Source organism: Scardinius erythrophthalmus, assembly GCF_964197995.2.
Source record: "Scardinius erythrophthalmus genome assembly, chromosome: 3".
NCBI lineage: Eukaryota > Metazoa > Chordata > Actinopteri > Cypriniformes > Leuciscidae > Scardinius > Scardinius erythrophthalmus.
The window spans coordinates 5,570,434-5,585,174 of record NC_138223.1 but is presented as its reverse complement, the minus strand read 5'-3'; the positions used below and the strand labels follow the sequence as shown (position 1 = coordinate 5,585,174).

Sequence of the window (14,741 nt, the reverse complement as noted above, 5' to 3'; positions counted from 1 at the left end):
TCTCTCTCTCTCTCTCTCTCTCTCTCTCTCTCTCTCTCTCTCTCTCTCTCTCTCGTTCTTTCTCTGCACAAATGCACTCTTTTTTTCATATTCTCTTGCTTAATAGGGTTTTTTGTCTCTGGAGCTGAAAATTTTGTTTCAGTTTGGATTTTGCAGTGTTCAACAACAGAATAAATTTGAACAACTTTTAAACTTTTTTTTTTTTAAAAAGCCTGTTGTCAGTTTTTTTGGTGTTGTCTCTAAACGTGAATGAATTATGTTCCATGTCATGCAATGTATTTTGACAGTCTGTTGACTGTAATTATGTATTGCACCCGAAAATAATTTACTCACCCTCATTGAAACACTGAAAATCATTTATGAATGTGGATTTGAGGTGCATGAAGATTCTTCAGAAGCCCTCCTCAAGATAAGAGATATTTTAAAGTATCTTGAAAATGTGGATTTTTATCTTGTTCTATTAGATGTTTTTATTTCAGTTATTAACCTCAAGCTTTTTTTCTTCATTTTCAAACAGTGCCTTTATTGTTTTGCAGAGTTAAATCTCAAACCCAACATTTAGTCCTGTGGTAACCAGTCAGGGCTATCTCTCTTTGCTTGTGTAGCTTGTCCTCATTGACATTGTTAAATTTAGAATGAGGATGGAAGTAATCAATACCCTTTCAAACCATACCAAACATCAATAGACGGGTACATAACGTCTTGAATGAAAAAATGAAATAACTTCCCGTTAGCCTAATCCACTCCTTTTGACGATAACTAGATGTTCCAGCCTAGGCAAGCACTTAATACTAGTGTTAATTTTTGGGACAAAGTAAGTTCCGTTCCGTCTGTTGTCTGTTTATTGAGGTCAACCCTCCCAGCCTTTATCTGACCCATTTCTCTGCTCAATGGAGAAATCTATATTTCTCCATTTCTCTTGAACTTGGCATGCAATTGCAGCTCTTTCAAAAGGGTGTCATTTTTCCCATCTATCCTTCTTTTGTGCTGCCTGCACCCATAACAACACATTTAGCGGCTGCTAAACACTCGCACGCAAAGTAGGAAACATGCGCGTGCGTGCTGGCACACACACACACACTCTCAAAGTCTGCCCTGTGAGAATACCAAGCAGGTAGTTGAAGAGGCTTAAGAGGCGGTGAAATAACTGAGGGCCATTGAAAAGATGGTGAATACACAAGGGTTCGAATGTGGGGGTAAACTGTTGGCCCATTGTCATTTAAAGTAATGTCTTTAACCCTTTGTGAGGCTTTCTTGAGCAAACCAACCCCCTGTCGCTGCCCTGCCATTCACAGCTTAAAACAATGGGTGGGAGGCAAGCCGGAAAACGACGCACTCGAGCGATCGGGACGGTTTTGTTTCTCCACCTATTGCCGCGTAAATGGGGAAGGGGGCTCACCCTAGCGAGGGGTGAAAGCTGGCTGCCTGTCACTCAAACCCTCAGCAAAATAACAAACATGCGCCAGCACGCTGAACCGACAGTGCGAATGCCAGTAGTGCAGATCATGTCACAGGGAAGAAAATGGGAAAAAGGCAGTCTTTTACTTTGTGACTATACAAGAGGCGGCTACATAAATGCGTTCTAATGCATGCACGCATTGCAAGATCGCAATATATTAATTTAGCCTACTATTTAAAAAATGTAGCATCATTGTCATGACCTTGACATTTTTAAGCTGTTTTGGTTTCAAAGTGGTTCTCAATTGATGGATCATATCCAACCATATCTAATTGATGGATCGTGGATCCATGGATCTAACCATATAATTGCGTATAGTTGTTGTAGACCAATCAATCTCTAAGGGATTTTGGTGCAAATTCATGTCACTTTATTTGAAATGTAAAAACTGGGTAATAAAGTTGAGAAACACTTCTTTAAAATCATGTTTGGTTAAAGCAATTTTGCAATGCAAATTAAGTTATCACTGATGTTGTATAAATCAAACTTCCCTTTCTCGGTTTCTTAATACAAAAAAAAAAAGGGTTAAAGATCACACGTTACTCAACTGCATGCAACATAACTTGCAGAGCGTCCAGGGAGCAAACACTTCCTCAAAAGCAGAATTGATAAAGCATCTTGCGTATACCATATCAAGTCTTAAAATTCCCACAGGGCAGTTTCCATAACACAAACGAGGATTGGAGGGAGCGTAGCAAACTACGGCTTGCCAACAGAAACAATCTCTGATCCTCCTGATGTCAACTAGTGGTTTGCATACTTCAATGATTAAACCAGTGCCAGATGTTTCCCATGGAAGTAAATGCAGCCAGTATCCGCTGCTGGCAGGGGAGGCTGGAAGTTACCCCTGAAGGTCTGGCCCAAGATCAGGGCTTCTTTGTTAGGAATCTGAGATCAGTTTGTTTAGGTGGTTTTAGAAGACAACCCGTTTTGAGTTCCATGTATTGGTGTTAATTAATTGGCAAATCATAACTCATTTAATCGGTCTTAATTCAGCGCGCCTATTTCATAACTAAAGATTTGTTGAGATTCCTGATCACCAGAACACCACAAACTTAACACAGTTCTGCACTTTTCCAGTCAAGATTATGATGGTTATGAAAGATTAACAAATGGTCATGGCCACTGCAAGATCATTCATGAAATAACAGTCAACACCATACAATACTCAATGTTGCATCTATAGTGAGCTATATTAAACTTCATTTGATCTCTTTTGTGCAGGAAGATCTCATCGATAGAATCTCTCAGTAACGTACCTATTTTGCTGATCTGCCAACGTACAGTATCGCTTTCATCGCCTTATTTTCAGATGACCTCGAAACTGAAGCTCTGCGAACATCGCGGCTGTCATCATAAACCCAAAGTGAAATGCGACCCTGACAGAAGATCCATCGGGTAAACAAAGGCAATTGAAAACACTGTAGATTGCCTGAAATGGGTCTTTGTGCTCAAAGGCTAAAAACAAGGCCAACAGCAGGCCAGAAAGAACACAGAAAATGCATTGTTTAATTTCAAAACGTTAATATATTTTCTATTTTATAGTAAACATATGCATCAGATTTGACACCCTTGTCACCCTTTTTTTTCTGCAGCAACAACAGAGGAGGTTTTGTTTCTCAAAGTTGGGGTGATGCCTATAACGATGCCTCTCAAAATAAATATTACTTTATAAAATAATAAAACTTCAAATAAATATTTTTACACTAAACAATGTGTTGAAATTAGAAAATAAAGTTTTTCTTAGGGTCACTGTACAATTTACAAGTATAGTTGTAGGGATAATTCATGTAAGGTTCCTCTTCTATAAGGCAAAATATCAAAAGAGTGATTGACATACATTCGAAACGAATGTACAACACTATACAAGTTTTGTATATGCATCATATATATGGATCTGTCAAGGTGCCTCTGGTTTGGCACAATGTGTTTCACAGTTGAAATATTATATGTACAAAAATAAAATCTCTCAGAAAAAGAGCTCATTTGCTAATTTACATACTTTGCAGATACTATTCACAAACAGTTAGTTAGGAGAGAGTCTGTCACCTTTATCAGTCATATTACTGAATGTCAATAAGGCTAACATTCTGGACTTCAGTTTAAAATGAAAAGGACAGGGAAGGTTGTTGATACAAACGTTATCCCCCCTTAAAGAGTGAAAGAGGGAGAGAGAGAGAGAGAGAGAGAGAGAGAGAGAGAAAGTGGATAAGAGAAAAGCAAAGAACAAACAAAAAACAAACAAACAAACAAACAAGCAAACCACTTCAAACCAGTTTTTGCCAATCCAATGTCACCTCTTGGTCTACAGTGCCAAAACTACAACAATTTGCGAAAATTGTTCCACTGCTCTGGAGATAGTCCCAGATAAGGTTATCTTCCCAGGGCTACTCCAGGAAACAAGCCTCGTCAACTCCTTTGTTCTTGCAGCGGCATCCTGGCCGACTGGTGCAGTCGTAGCATGCCTGGCACAATGCCACGCAGCCCTTCGCCGGGAGGTAGCAAAGCAGGCAGGGCAGGAAAATTGCCAGGACGCTTATGGCCGACCACCGCATGCAGCAATGCGACTGGCTGCAAGAGAAGGGCTTGTCCGCACACACATCCTCATCATCGCTGGAGCAGTGGTAGAAGAGACCTTTGACGCAGCAGACACAGGTGACATAGTCCATCGTCGTCGTCGCCGAGCAAAGGCACCTGCGCCCACACATCCAACAGGAGGGCAGGGTCCGAGGGCAGGTGCATCCTTTGCACTTGCAGCGGCCACAGCCCTCGCAGCGAATCGAGTGCTTTCCGTCAGCGGCCTGGCCTCCGGCCGGCACGAAGGGTTTCAGTTCGTCCTGCTTCGGCTCTGGGCGTTTAGGCTGCACTCTCACCACCCGATCGCCCATCACGCCAGCGTTTTCCAAAAGTCTTTGCTCCGATGAAGTGCTGCCTGTGCTGGCCCTGGCGGTACTGTGCGAGCCATCGCTGGGGCCACTGGCGGATCTGCTCAGGTCACTCCTCGGTGACTGATGGGCTTGTTGAGGAGACTGCTGTCCAGCTCGTTGGGCTCTCGGGGAGTTTCTATGCTCGGAGAGCTCAATGGAGGCGGCGGAATTCAGGCTGGAAGGTTGCGAGTCCACTTTCTGCTGGGAGGCCGGTGGCCGGGGTGCCACCGTAGGGCCCTCGGTGTACTCATTGCTGCTGCGGATGGTCCTGATCTGGTCCAGGGAGAGCACCTGAGCATCCCAAGGCTCCGAGTCCCCAGTTTGGGGTCTGCCACTGTCACGCAAGGCTCGCAGCAAGCCAGAGGAGCCGCTGCCGCCGCCATTTTGAGCTCTCGTGTCCATCTTTACTCTGAAGTGGGAACCCTCCGGCTGGCATTGAACACATCTGAAGTCCTATGGGAAAGGCAGACAGTTTAACGAGAGCATACAGGGAAGTAAAATCCCATAAACTAACCATATGTAAATCATATGAACTAGCAAAAAGAAAAGGCAGATGGCAAGCTCCTTCATGCAAATCTCCCAACTACACCCCACCTCTACACCCCTGGAAGGCTGGCCATCAATGGGACAGGCCTTCAATGGGACAGGCCTTTACCACCTGCAGCTATCAAGTTCATATGGAACATCTAGTAGACTCAAAGCCATATTTGCTCTACAATGTCTCAGGTGCTGCATTTTACCTGATCAAAAATAAATAAGGATTTCTTTGCAGAGTAGTCTTTGTAGAAGTTTGTCTTCTGCGCAAGCATCGTCCTTATCTATCCTATCATCAACGAGTGATAGAGAGATTGAGACTATTCTAAAATGTGTATACCCTATAAATGACAGCCTTCTTCTTAACTTATCTGCACATATATACAAAATCTCAGGGATTTTTTGCTTGCCGTGATTGCCTTTTGCTAGCTTGTGGGGAATTGTAAGGCACTATGTGTACTCTGAAAAGTGCTATAGAAATTACTTAACTGAATAATTATTCTTTTGTGTTGATTTTATTTTAACATTGCAAACACCATTATCACTGTTCGTTTCTTGCAGAGCATATTAGAACTTGTTCGTAAAAGGTATTATAGGGAAACAAAGCACACCAACTTCCCTTTGCTTTGTAATTATTTTAATCACAAGGAACCAAAATCACAAACAAATGCACTTGTTTAAAGAGACTGCAAAAGGGGGGGGGGGGGGGGGGGGTTATAAATGTTGGCCTTGTACTTACATTGTTATTGTTAAAGTAAAAATTAGGATATTATTAATTTCTAATCACTAATTTTAATATCTAGTAGTTGACGTGAACAGGAGCAATAACGTGACGTCCACAAATGCATTATGACGCTGTCAATGGGGGGGCGGAGCTCTTGACCAAATAACTTGGAGAAAAATAAAATATCCACATGTTGAAGTGAAAAAAAAAAAAAAAAATGAAACCATACATCTCAGTCGGGACCCTCAGCACCAGTTGAGTTTAATCTAAATAACACTACCCCAAATTACCATATCAATGCACAATCTCCCTTTCCACAGAGAGGCCCCATCAGCAAAATGTCTGTTAAACATCTGTTTATCTCCTCAATGCTATTTAAACTTCTGATCTGGTTTATCAGCATGCATACTAACTTTATAACGATACTTAACTTGGTTGGACCTTGCATTGAGTAGAGAAACTTTTTTTTCTTTGAAAAAGTTTTTATTTAAACGTTTAGTGGACATTCACATGACTTTTATTTGTTTATTAAATATATACATAGAAGTCTATAACGGTAGATGTCATTTATCAACGTCTATTCGCAACTTTAAATGAGGCAAAGTGAATGTGTAAAGGTTTTATTATAATGTTTAGTGGGTCTTTGTGTGTGATTAAATAATAAACGTGCAGCTGTAGGTGACGTTTTATCAAAAGCGATTCGCAACTTTAACTAAATGAAAAGTAAGTCAAAGTTTTTTAAGCAGGGAACAGATCCGTATGGCAACTATTTGCACAGCTGCAAGAATGGCGCGGAGCATGAGCACTGGAAAAAGTCACGAACTATAATAGAAATGGGCGACTAAATAAAGCACACGCAAATAAATTCAACTAAACTAAAATCGTGTGAAAATCCACTGCAAAAAGTTGATCCAGGTCACTTACCGTGATCTCACCACCTCAACCCCCTATTTGTGTTGTGAAGAGTATATCCTACTAGTAGGAATTTCTCTTTGGTTATTCCTCAGTTCATTGGGAGATTCATTCACAAAAATCCAGATGAACGCAAACACTTGCGCGTCCTCGTATTCGCGTATTTTTTTTTCCGCGCAACTCGCGCGAAACAATAACGTCAGAATTTTATTCCAAGAAGAACGTAATGTAGTTTAACTTGTGTTGTTAAACCGCGAATTATGCCAAAAAGAAAATAAGTTCCAGAATCCAACAAAATGAGCAGAGTTTATAGAGAAATAAGAATGAAAACGCTGAAGACTTTTTCAAGAAGAAGCGTTGCGGTTCCCAAGTTGAATGTTTGGCTGCATGGCACACACTGTGCTGCTTTCAAGTTTTTCAGCTCTTGTTTTTTTCTTCTTTCCGGAGAGGAGGTCGGGTTTATGCTGTAAATGGCGTCATGTGGAAGTGAAGGGGGTGAACAGAGTAGCTGTTGTCCCAGAGGATATATCGTATCCGGTCCCAGCTCATTGGCTCTACAGGACTCAACATTCACTCCCTGTGTGTGTGTGTGTGTGTGTGTGTCAGAACATTAGCACACGGACGTCCGATTCATTTTAGCGACTCGGTTCACTCGAACGCTTTAGTTTAATGAAACAAATCAAAGAGCCGACACACCAATTCCATTGAGTTATTCTTCAAAGATGTTCCTACATCTTATTGTAACATTTACAGTAAAATAGCTGTTTACGCCACATTTTAGATGTAGATGTACATTTAGTTGTAGACTGTGCCCACTGTTGTGTTGTTTATGCAAATTATCAATGACTTGGGTGAGGAGGTTTGGATTGACTTTCTGGATTTCTGGCAGGTTCGTTGAATGAAATCAAAATTCTAGTTACAGTGAAGGTTCAAGGTTCAAGCCTTACCTATTTTTTTCTCCCCCATAATTCTCACCCTATTTTATTGTCCCAACAGTAGTCTTTTAAGTAATATTGTTCCAAATAATGTTAATTAAAAATTTCCTCCTAAACAAAATCATCCCTTACAGAGTAGAGAATGCTAATCGGTTAAACAGAATCATTCAAATTAATATATTCATTCAAAAGATTCATTCGTGAATCAGATATATCGCTACAGCTGTAGAACACTCCCTCAATCTTTCACGGCCTAAACATTTGCACTGGAGAAATGATCTGTTGCTCAACCACTGTTATATTACTATGCACACTAATATTTTAACTTTAACACTTTCTTCTCTTTTTGAAGACTTTTAAAGGTACATCTTCAAGTGAAGCTTAATGTGTTGCGATGGGTTCAACTTTTCCTGTTCAAAACATATAACAGTCTAATTTTCTGCAGTGCATGGTTCACTGGTCACCATGCAGGAGATTCACAGTTTTTAGGCTTGGATTTTCTTACCTTTAAGCAACATTTCAGAGTGCACTTGCTTGATTCTAAGTTACACAAAATGTGTTAACCTAAAATCCAAATAACCAAATGGTAGCACACTAGCACTATTTTAATGGTCCCCTTTAGACAATCTGTTGACAATAATAACATTGCACCTACATGTCAACTAACTTTCATTAGAGTATTAGTAAAGTATTAATAGACTATTTAATATCTGCTAACACATTTTCCAACAGACAATTTACTGACTTTGCAAATACAGGTCATATAATAAATGTAACTCAATAGAAAAACATATCTTTGGGTCTATTACTGCTCTCTAGTGGCACGAGACACAAAGAACAGCTGGCCTGTTTACATTTAGTGTTTGTTCAGACAATTATCACCAGAATTGCACATAATCAACAATAACAGCATTATAGTAAATATGAAAAGCATATCCAAATCGCCCGTATGTCTGGCTAGAAACTACAATGAAATATTATTTCATTATTAAATATAATGTAAATACAGTCTGATCAACATTAAGTTTATACACAAAAAAATGTCTGATCCACAGTTAAGTCCGATGTAGTAATGATAGTGGATAAAAGACACCAATACAACAAGTTTACTTAGCATGGAAATAGCTTCCATACAAAGACACTTTATCATGTATGGACCATTGTGGGCTAATAGGAAGTACTCCCACAGGAGAATGTAGGCTTCTTCAAGTACCCCCCTTGACACATTGTCTGTCTGTCTCTCTAGCAACTTTTCTTTTAACAGGCTGCAAAGCAATAACAGGCAAGGCTGCCTCTGTGTTATCAGAAGGAGGAGGTGAACAAATGCACCTTGAGGTGGCCTCGAATGAACATGGGGAGTCAAAGAGGAAACGAGCAGAGAGTGAGTGAGTTCCCAAACCCATGAGACTCCACCATCTCCAGCTGAGCGGCCCCTATTGTTCGGGGCCTCCTTTTCACCAGCCAAAGGTGAAAAGGTAACTGACAGGGGGCTTTGTGCCTGGTCATGGGGACTCCCATTGCCCAAGAACGCCCAGATTCCCTTGGTCACACATTGTCAATGGGGTCCATGAGGAAATGGGAGAAGGGGGTTGGACGAGGATTCAGGGGAAAAGTCTTTTAGAATTAGACACATAACGAATAGCAGGGTGAATCACATGGAAACTGTCAAGAAATGTCAGGTCGTATATGAAATCACAGAACATTTAAAAGCAACCTTCAATTTTCATTACCATAACACAAGAAAATATCTCATTCTCATTACCGTGATGCAACATGTATTAATTATATATTTAAATTATAAAGTTGCATTTGAAAAGTACAATCAACCTATAAAACACTATTATTTGTTGTAATGAATTTTGAAAAAAAAAAAAAAATCTTTTGTCAGTTGTTTACAGTAAAACTTGTTACAGTAAAACAAGTCTTAATGGTTCTGAAAAAGCTTATTTTTTTATTATTACATTATTATTATTATTCTTTATTTTTATCTTCTGATTTTGGAGTAAAAAAAATAACCATTGTGCAAATTACCCAAAAATATGAAACAAAACAAAGCATTAATGCAATTTTTTTTTAATAAAAAAATACAACCAAAATAATACTTTTGCCTAACTAAGTCTTCTGGCAGTATTTCCAAGTTTACCTCTTCAAGGAACAGCTGTCTTTCTCTTTCTTAGACTGCCTAATCGCCTCCATCCAAAGCACCTCGAACAAAAGCTTTAACACGTCTGTAAAGATAAAGGGGAAGCAATGGACAAAATGCATTCAGACGGTTTAGCTGTGAGTTAAGCTCAATGTGACATGAATTTGTGGGCTTAATAAAGTTGCTTGACGTTTTCCTTTCCTGGTCTTTTTCCTCTTGTTCTGTGAGATAAGCTCCGCTGTCACCTCAGGCTTTAACGTGGTTCAAGACAATTTTGTTGGAAGAGACGCGAAAATAGAGAGATAGAAGTTTCAATTATGACCTGTCATTTATTGTAATGTTTTTTTGTGGTAATGCAGAAAGTCTTAGTCTTCATCACAGCATGTCATTTCATTTATTCCTCAAGGCATTTTTCTTTAGAAAATGTAAAACTACAGTATCTAGTTTATTTTATGATCATGTTTTGGATAGCGTTGTTAAACCAATCTCCTCTTCGCAGTTGCTTAAATATATTTTTACCAACCCCTGTTATTTCCACTGACTTGTTCAATGTTGCTTGAAACAAAACCAAAAACCACAGAGTGTCAGTCTGTGCTCAGAAACATATGTTAGTCACAGTCAGTAACGTCTCTAAAATATTTGACAGATAGTCACGGGAATGTCTGAGTGGATTTTGTATAAGTAGCCTACAATTATACGCGATTGTAAGGAAGCGAAACCATATATCCGTTTGCTTGTGTGTTGGAGTGAACCACAAGGGTCGAGAATGGGTGTTAAAGAAAGAAAAAAAAAACATGAAGAACGAGCACAAGGATGCACATGCGAACATGGAGCCAAGTAATAATGACCCCTGGTGAGCTCTAGGCATCGGAAGGAAACACAGAGCGCCCTGTAATTAGGCATTTTATAATGTGCACCAAATTCTTTGATAATGCAACAAGGGGACGGTGGAGGGGGGCCATTTCAAAACCACAACAGTTGACTCTGGAGCCAGTTAGCCCAATTAAAGCAGGTTATGCACAGTCATTATGCTAGGTCGGACAGATCTCATAGGAAGTTTAGGCCTCGTATAAAGAAAAAAAAAGTATCTTGGAGCCCGGGGGCCAAGCTGTATGGGCTTCGCCTGGCATCGTTTAGCAGTTCTCGCACTTCCAAGGATGAATGCCAGATTCGAAGTAATGAAATCTTTGCCCTTAATTTGCTTGTGAATAGCATTGGCGATACTCTGGTTTTTGCTTTGATAGCAGGGTCACTTCTTTGAATGAAGTCTGAATGCCAAATCTGGAAAGATAATTAGGAAAGACAAAGAACTGCAGAACGGATTCAATAACCTCATCAGCTTTGCTAAAATGTTTCATCATTTCAGATGTAGAACAGACATAAGGTTGTTTCAGCACAGTGTGACAAAGTTTGTGACAAAAACTACCTTGGGTAATATCTTTGTATATTGGTATTGCACATACTTAAAGCAAGCAACCACCTAGAAATCACCCAAAACACCCTGGCAGCCAAATAAAAATTCCCTATTAACCACCCAGAATGCCCAAGCAACACAATAAACCACATAACCAGCACAAAAGTTTTTGAAATTTATTGTAAAACAAAACCACTCTTAAAACTATTAAACCCTAATAATGACATAGATCTGCATAGCAACCATCTAGCAATGCAGTGAATCCGTTGTAGCACCTTTGTAACAGCATAGCACCAACCTAGCAACCACAAAGTAACACAGTTGAAACACTCAGAATACTTAGGAACTGCATAGCAACCACAGAGCAACACATTCACAACACTCAGAATACTTAGGAACTGCACAGCAACCACCTTAAAATGTAGTGAAGAACTTGAAACACCTTTGTAACAGCATAGCAACACTCTAGCAACCACTTAGCAACACATTCAAAACACACAGACTACTAAGGAAGTGCATAACAACCACCAGTGAAGCACTCAGAACACATTTGTAAAAGTATAGCAACCACATAGCAACACACTCAGAACACTTAGGAAGTGTATAGCAACCATCTAACAATACAGTGAAGTGCTTGAAACACTTAGCAACACCTTAGAAACCACAGAGCAACACATTCGAAACACTCAGAATACTTAGGAACTGATTAGCAACCACCTAGCAATGCAGTAAGGCACTCAGAACACATTTGTAACCGCATAGTAACACCCTAGCAACCACATAGCAAAACACTCAGAACACTTAGGAAGTGCATAGCAACCACCTAGCAATGCAGTAAAGCGCACGTATATGACATGCTGTTGCTAGCATATTTTAGCACTTGGAACACCTTTGTAACAGCACAGCAACACCCTAGCAACCACATAGCAACACACCCAAAACACTCAGAATACTTAAAGGAATACTCCACCGTATTTTCATATTAAACTATGTTATTCCCTTAACTAAGACGAGTTGATACATACCTCTCTCGTCTCAGTGCGTGCACTCAATCGCTCTGGCGCGCGGCGAAACTTTGTTCACTCAGTTCATTCAATACGGGCCAAGCAGAGAAGCTACCAAACACCTCCACGGTTTCCCTATTTAAACACAGTTACTCGCGTAGTGTAACTCGACCTAGGACGGTGACACAAAACAAAACGTTGCGCTTTTCTAAGCGTGTAAAATGGATAACTATATTGTATGGCGGAATACCATAGCAAGGGCTTGTAAGCACTTCGTCTTGGCGGAGTAATATCTTCACCAGAGGGAGCGGGGGCCGGTGAGAGGATTTTTCACGAGTGAAGATATTACTCCGCCAAGTCGAAGTGCTCATAAGCACTTGCTATGGTATTCCGCCATACAATATAGTTATCCATTTTACACGCTTAGAAAAGCGCAACGTTTTGTTTTGTGTCACCGTCCTAGGTCGAGTTACACTACGCGAGTAACTGTGTTTAAATAGGGAAACCGTGGAGGTGTTTGGTAGCTTCTCTGCTTGGCCCGTATTGAATGAACTGAGTGAACAAAGTTTCGCCGCGCGCCAGAGCGATTGAGTGCACGCACTGAGACGAGAGAGGTATGTATCAACTCGTCTTAGTTAAGGGAATAACATAGTTTAATATGAAAAGACGGTGGAGTATTCCTTTAAGAACTGAATTATAAATACCTACCTAAAATAACCTAGCAACAGCCTGTCATATAGTCAAAGGAGCCTCCCAAGAAATTATGTGACTCTTTCAGTTGAGTCTATTGGACTTTATCATTCATGTCTGTAGAACAAGGTTATGTGCTGAGATTTAACATTTATGGGGTTTGAAGCCTAATATATTCTGCTCTGTGAAAAGCACTAGATATGCAAGAAAATATGGAATACAAACACATTTTGCTGATCCTTTCATAAACATAGTTGAGACATCAAGTGACTCTCGTAGTAAAATTATTCAAAACAATGGACTTCTGTCTCAGATAAGATGAAATCACCAGCATACTGCAAACAATATCAAGACTTATTGCAGCGCATTTGCTTTTAGCCACGACAAGAAAAAGGTTGCATAAACAACGGTTTTGCTTAAATCATTTTTATAGTTAATAGGTACCTCTTCTTCCTTTTTATTGCCTCTATCTCTTGCACTTCTCAAAACGACCATGCTCACACACAAATCAAACCCTTCATTTTTTTTATTTGTTTTGGGTAAATTCTGCATCCTTTGAACCCTTGATATGTCCCTTGGATCCTTGGACAGTTCGTGTCCCCTTTAGACCCCCAAACACACAACACACTTTTGCTCAAACACAGTGGAGTGTTTAGGGCTCAGATGAAAACCATTACACAAATTTTGCGGTTCCTGTTTTTATATCCTCTTCTCCGGCAGTCGTCTGGGACAAAGAAATGGATACTTGGCAAGCTCTTCTTCCTCCAGAAAAAGAAATGAATAACAATCCCGTCTCCTCAAACTGTGCTTCCGCAAAGAGCTCTTTTCCAGATGGAACTCTTGACATGCAACACACACACACACACACACACACACACACACACACACACACACACACACACACACACACACACACACACACACACACACACACACACACACACACACACACACACACACACACACACACACACACACACACACACACACACACACACACAGAAAGAGAGAGAGAGAAACCCACTTGAACCCACTTGAGGTAAGCAAATCTAATACTGATACCAAACAGCACAAATAAAGAAGAATAAAATTAAAGTTAATGCTGGAGCATTTTTGGTTTAAATTCTGGAGACTTTATACAGTGGGGCCTAAAAGTCTGATGCCACTAGTTGAAATGTTTCTGTTTTGCATTTTAATGCGATGAAAAATGTTGTATTAGAAATGGTATTATTAGACTAACAATTGCCAGGTTTCCATGCAGATATTTTGGATTATCGGTTAGAATTGCAATAATAATAAAAAATGCTTAAAAATCTTTTGTAGTGGATATAGTAAGACAAAAAAAATCATGGAATCTTATCTTTATTCACAAAATGTTTTGCAAAATATATGGATGGATGGCTGGCTGGATGTATGTATTTATGGAGGGTGGATGGATGGATGGATAAATGGAGGATGGGTGGATGATGATGTTGGGTGGATGGATGGATGGATGGATGGGTGGATGGATGGGTGAAAAGATGGAATGATGGGTGGGTGGGTGGATGGATGGGTGGATAGTTAGATGGATGGATGGGTGGATGGTTAGATGGATGGATGGATCGGTGGATGGATGGATGAATAGATGGATGGGTGGATAGATGGATGAATAGATTGGTGGATGGGGGATGGGTGAATAGATGAATGGATAGATGGATGGATGGATGGATGGATGGTGGATGGATGAATAGATGGGTGGATGGATGAATGGGTGGGTGGGTTGATGGATGGATAGATGCATGGGTGGGTGGATGGATAGATGGATGGATGGATGGATGGATGGATGGATGGATGGATGAAAGGATGGATGGATGAAAGGATGGATGGATGAATGGGTGGGTGGATGGATGAATTAATGAGTGGATGGATGGATGGATGAATAGATGAGTGGATGTGTGAATGGGTTGATGATGGATGGATGGATAGATAGACATGTAGAAAGATTATTTTTCATTGTTCC

The 14,741-nt window shown here is 40.2% G+C and overlaps 1 protein-coding gene across 1 annotated transcript; it reads right to left on the bottom strand.

Annotated features, from left to right (window-relative positions):
* Positions 1–516: 516 nt before the first annotated feature.
* spry2 (sprouty RTK signaling antagonist 2) lies at positions 517–7,139 on the bottom strand. The gene is made up of 2 exons (XM_081360367.1): positions 6,569–7,139; positions 517–4,839 (listed from the first exon to the last, which is right to left on the bottom strand). The coding sequence occupies exon 2, from the start codon at positions 4,786–4,788 to the stop codon at positions 3,847–3,849; it is 942 nt and encodes a 313-aa protein (XP_081216493.1). The 5' UTR covers positions 4,789–4,839; positions 6,569–7,139; the 3' UTR covers positions 517–3,846.
* Positions 7,140–14,741: the final 7,602 nt, after the last annotated feature.

Bases quoted from the DNA above. Each gene is read 5' to 3' on its own strand.
- spry2 (XM_081360367.1), bottom strand. From the start codon at position 4,788: ATGGACACGAGAGCTCAAAATGGCGGCGGCAGCGGCTCCTCTGGCTTG.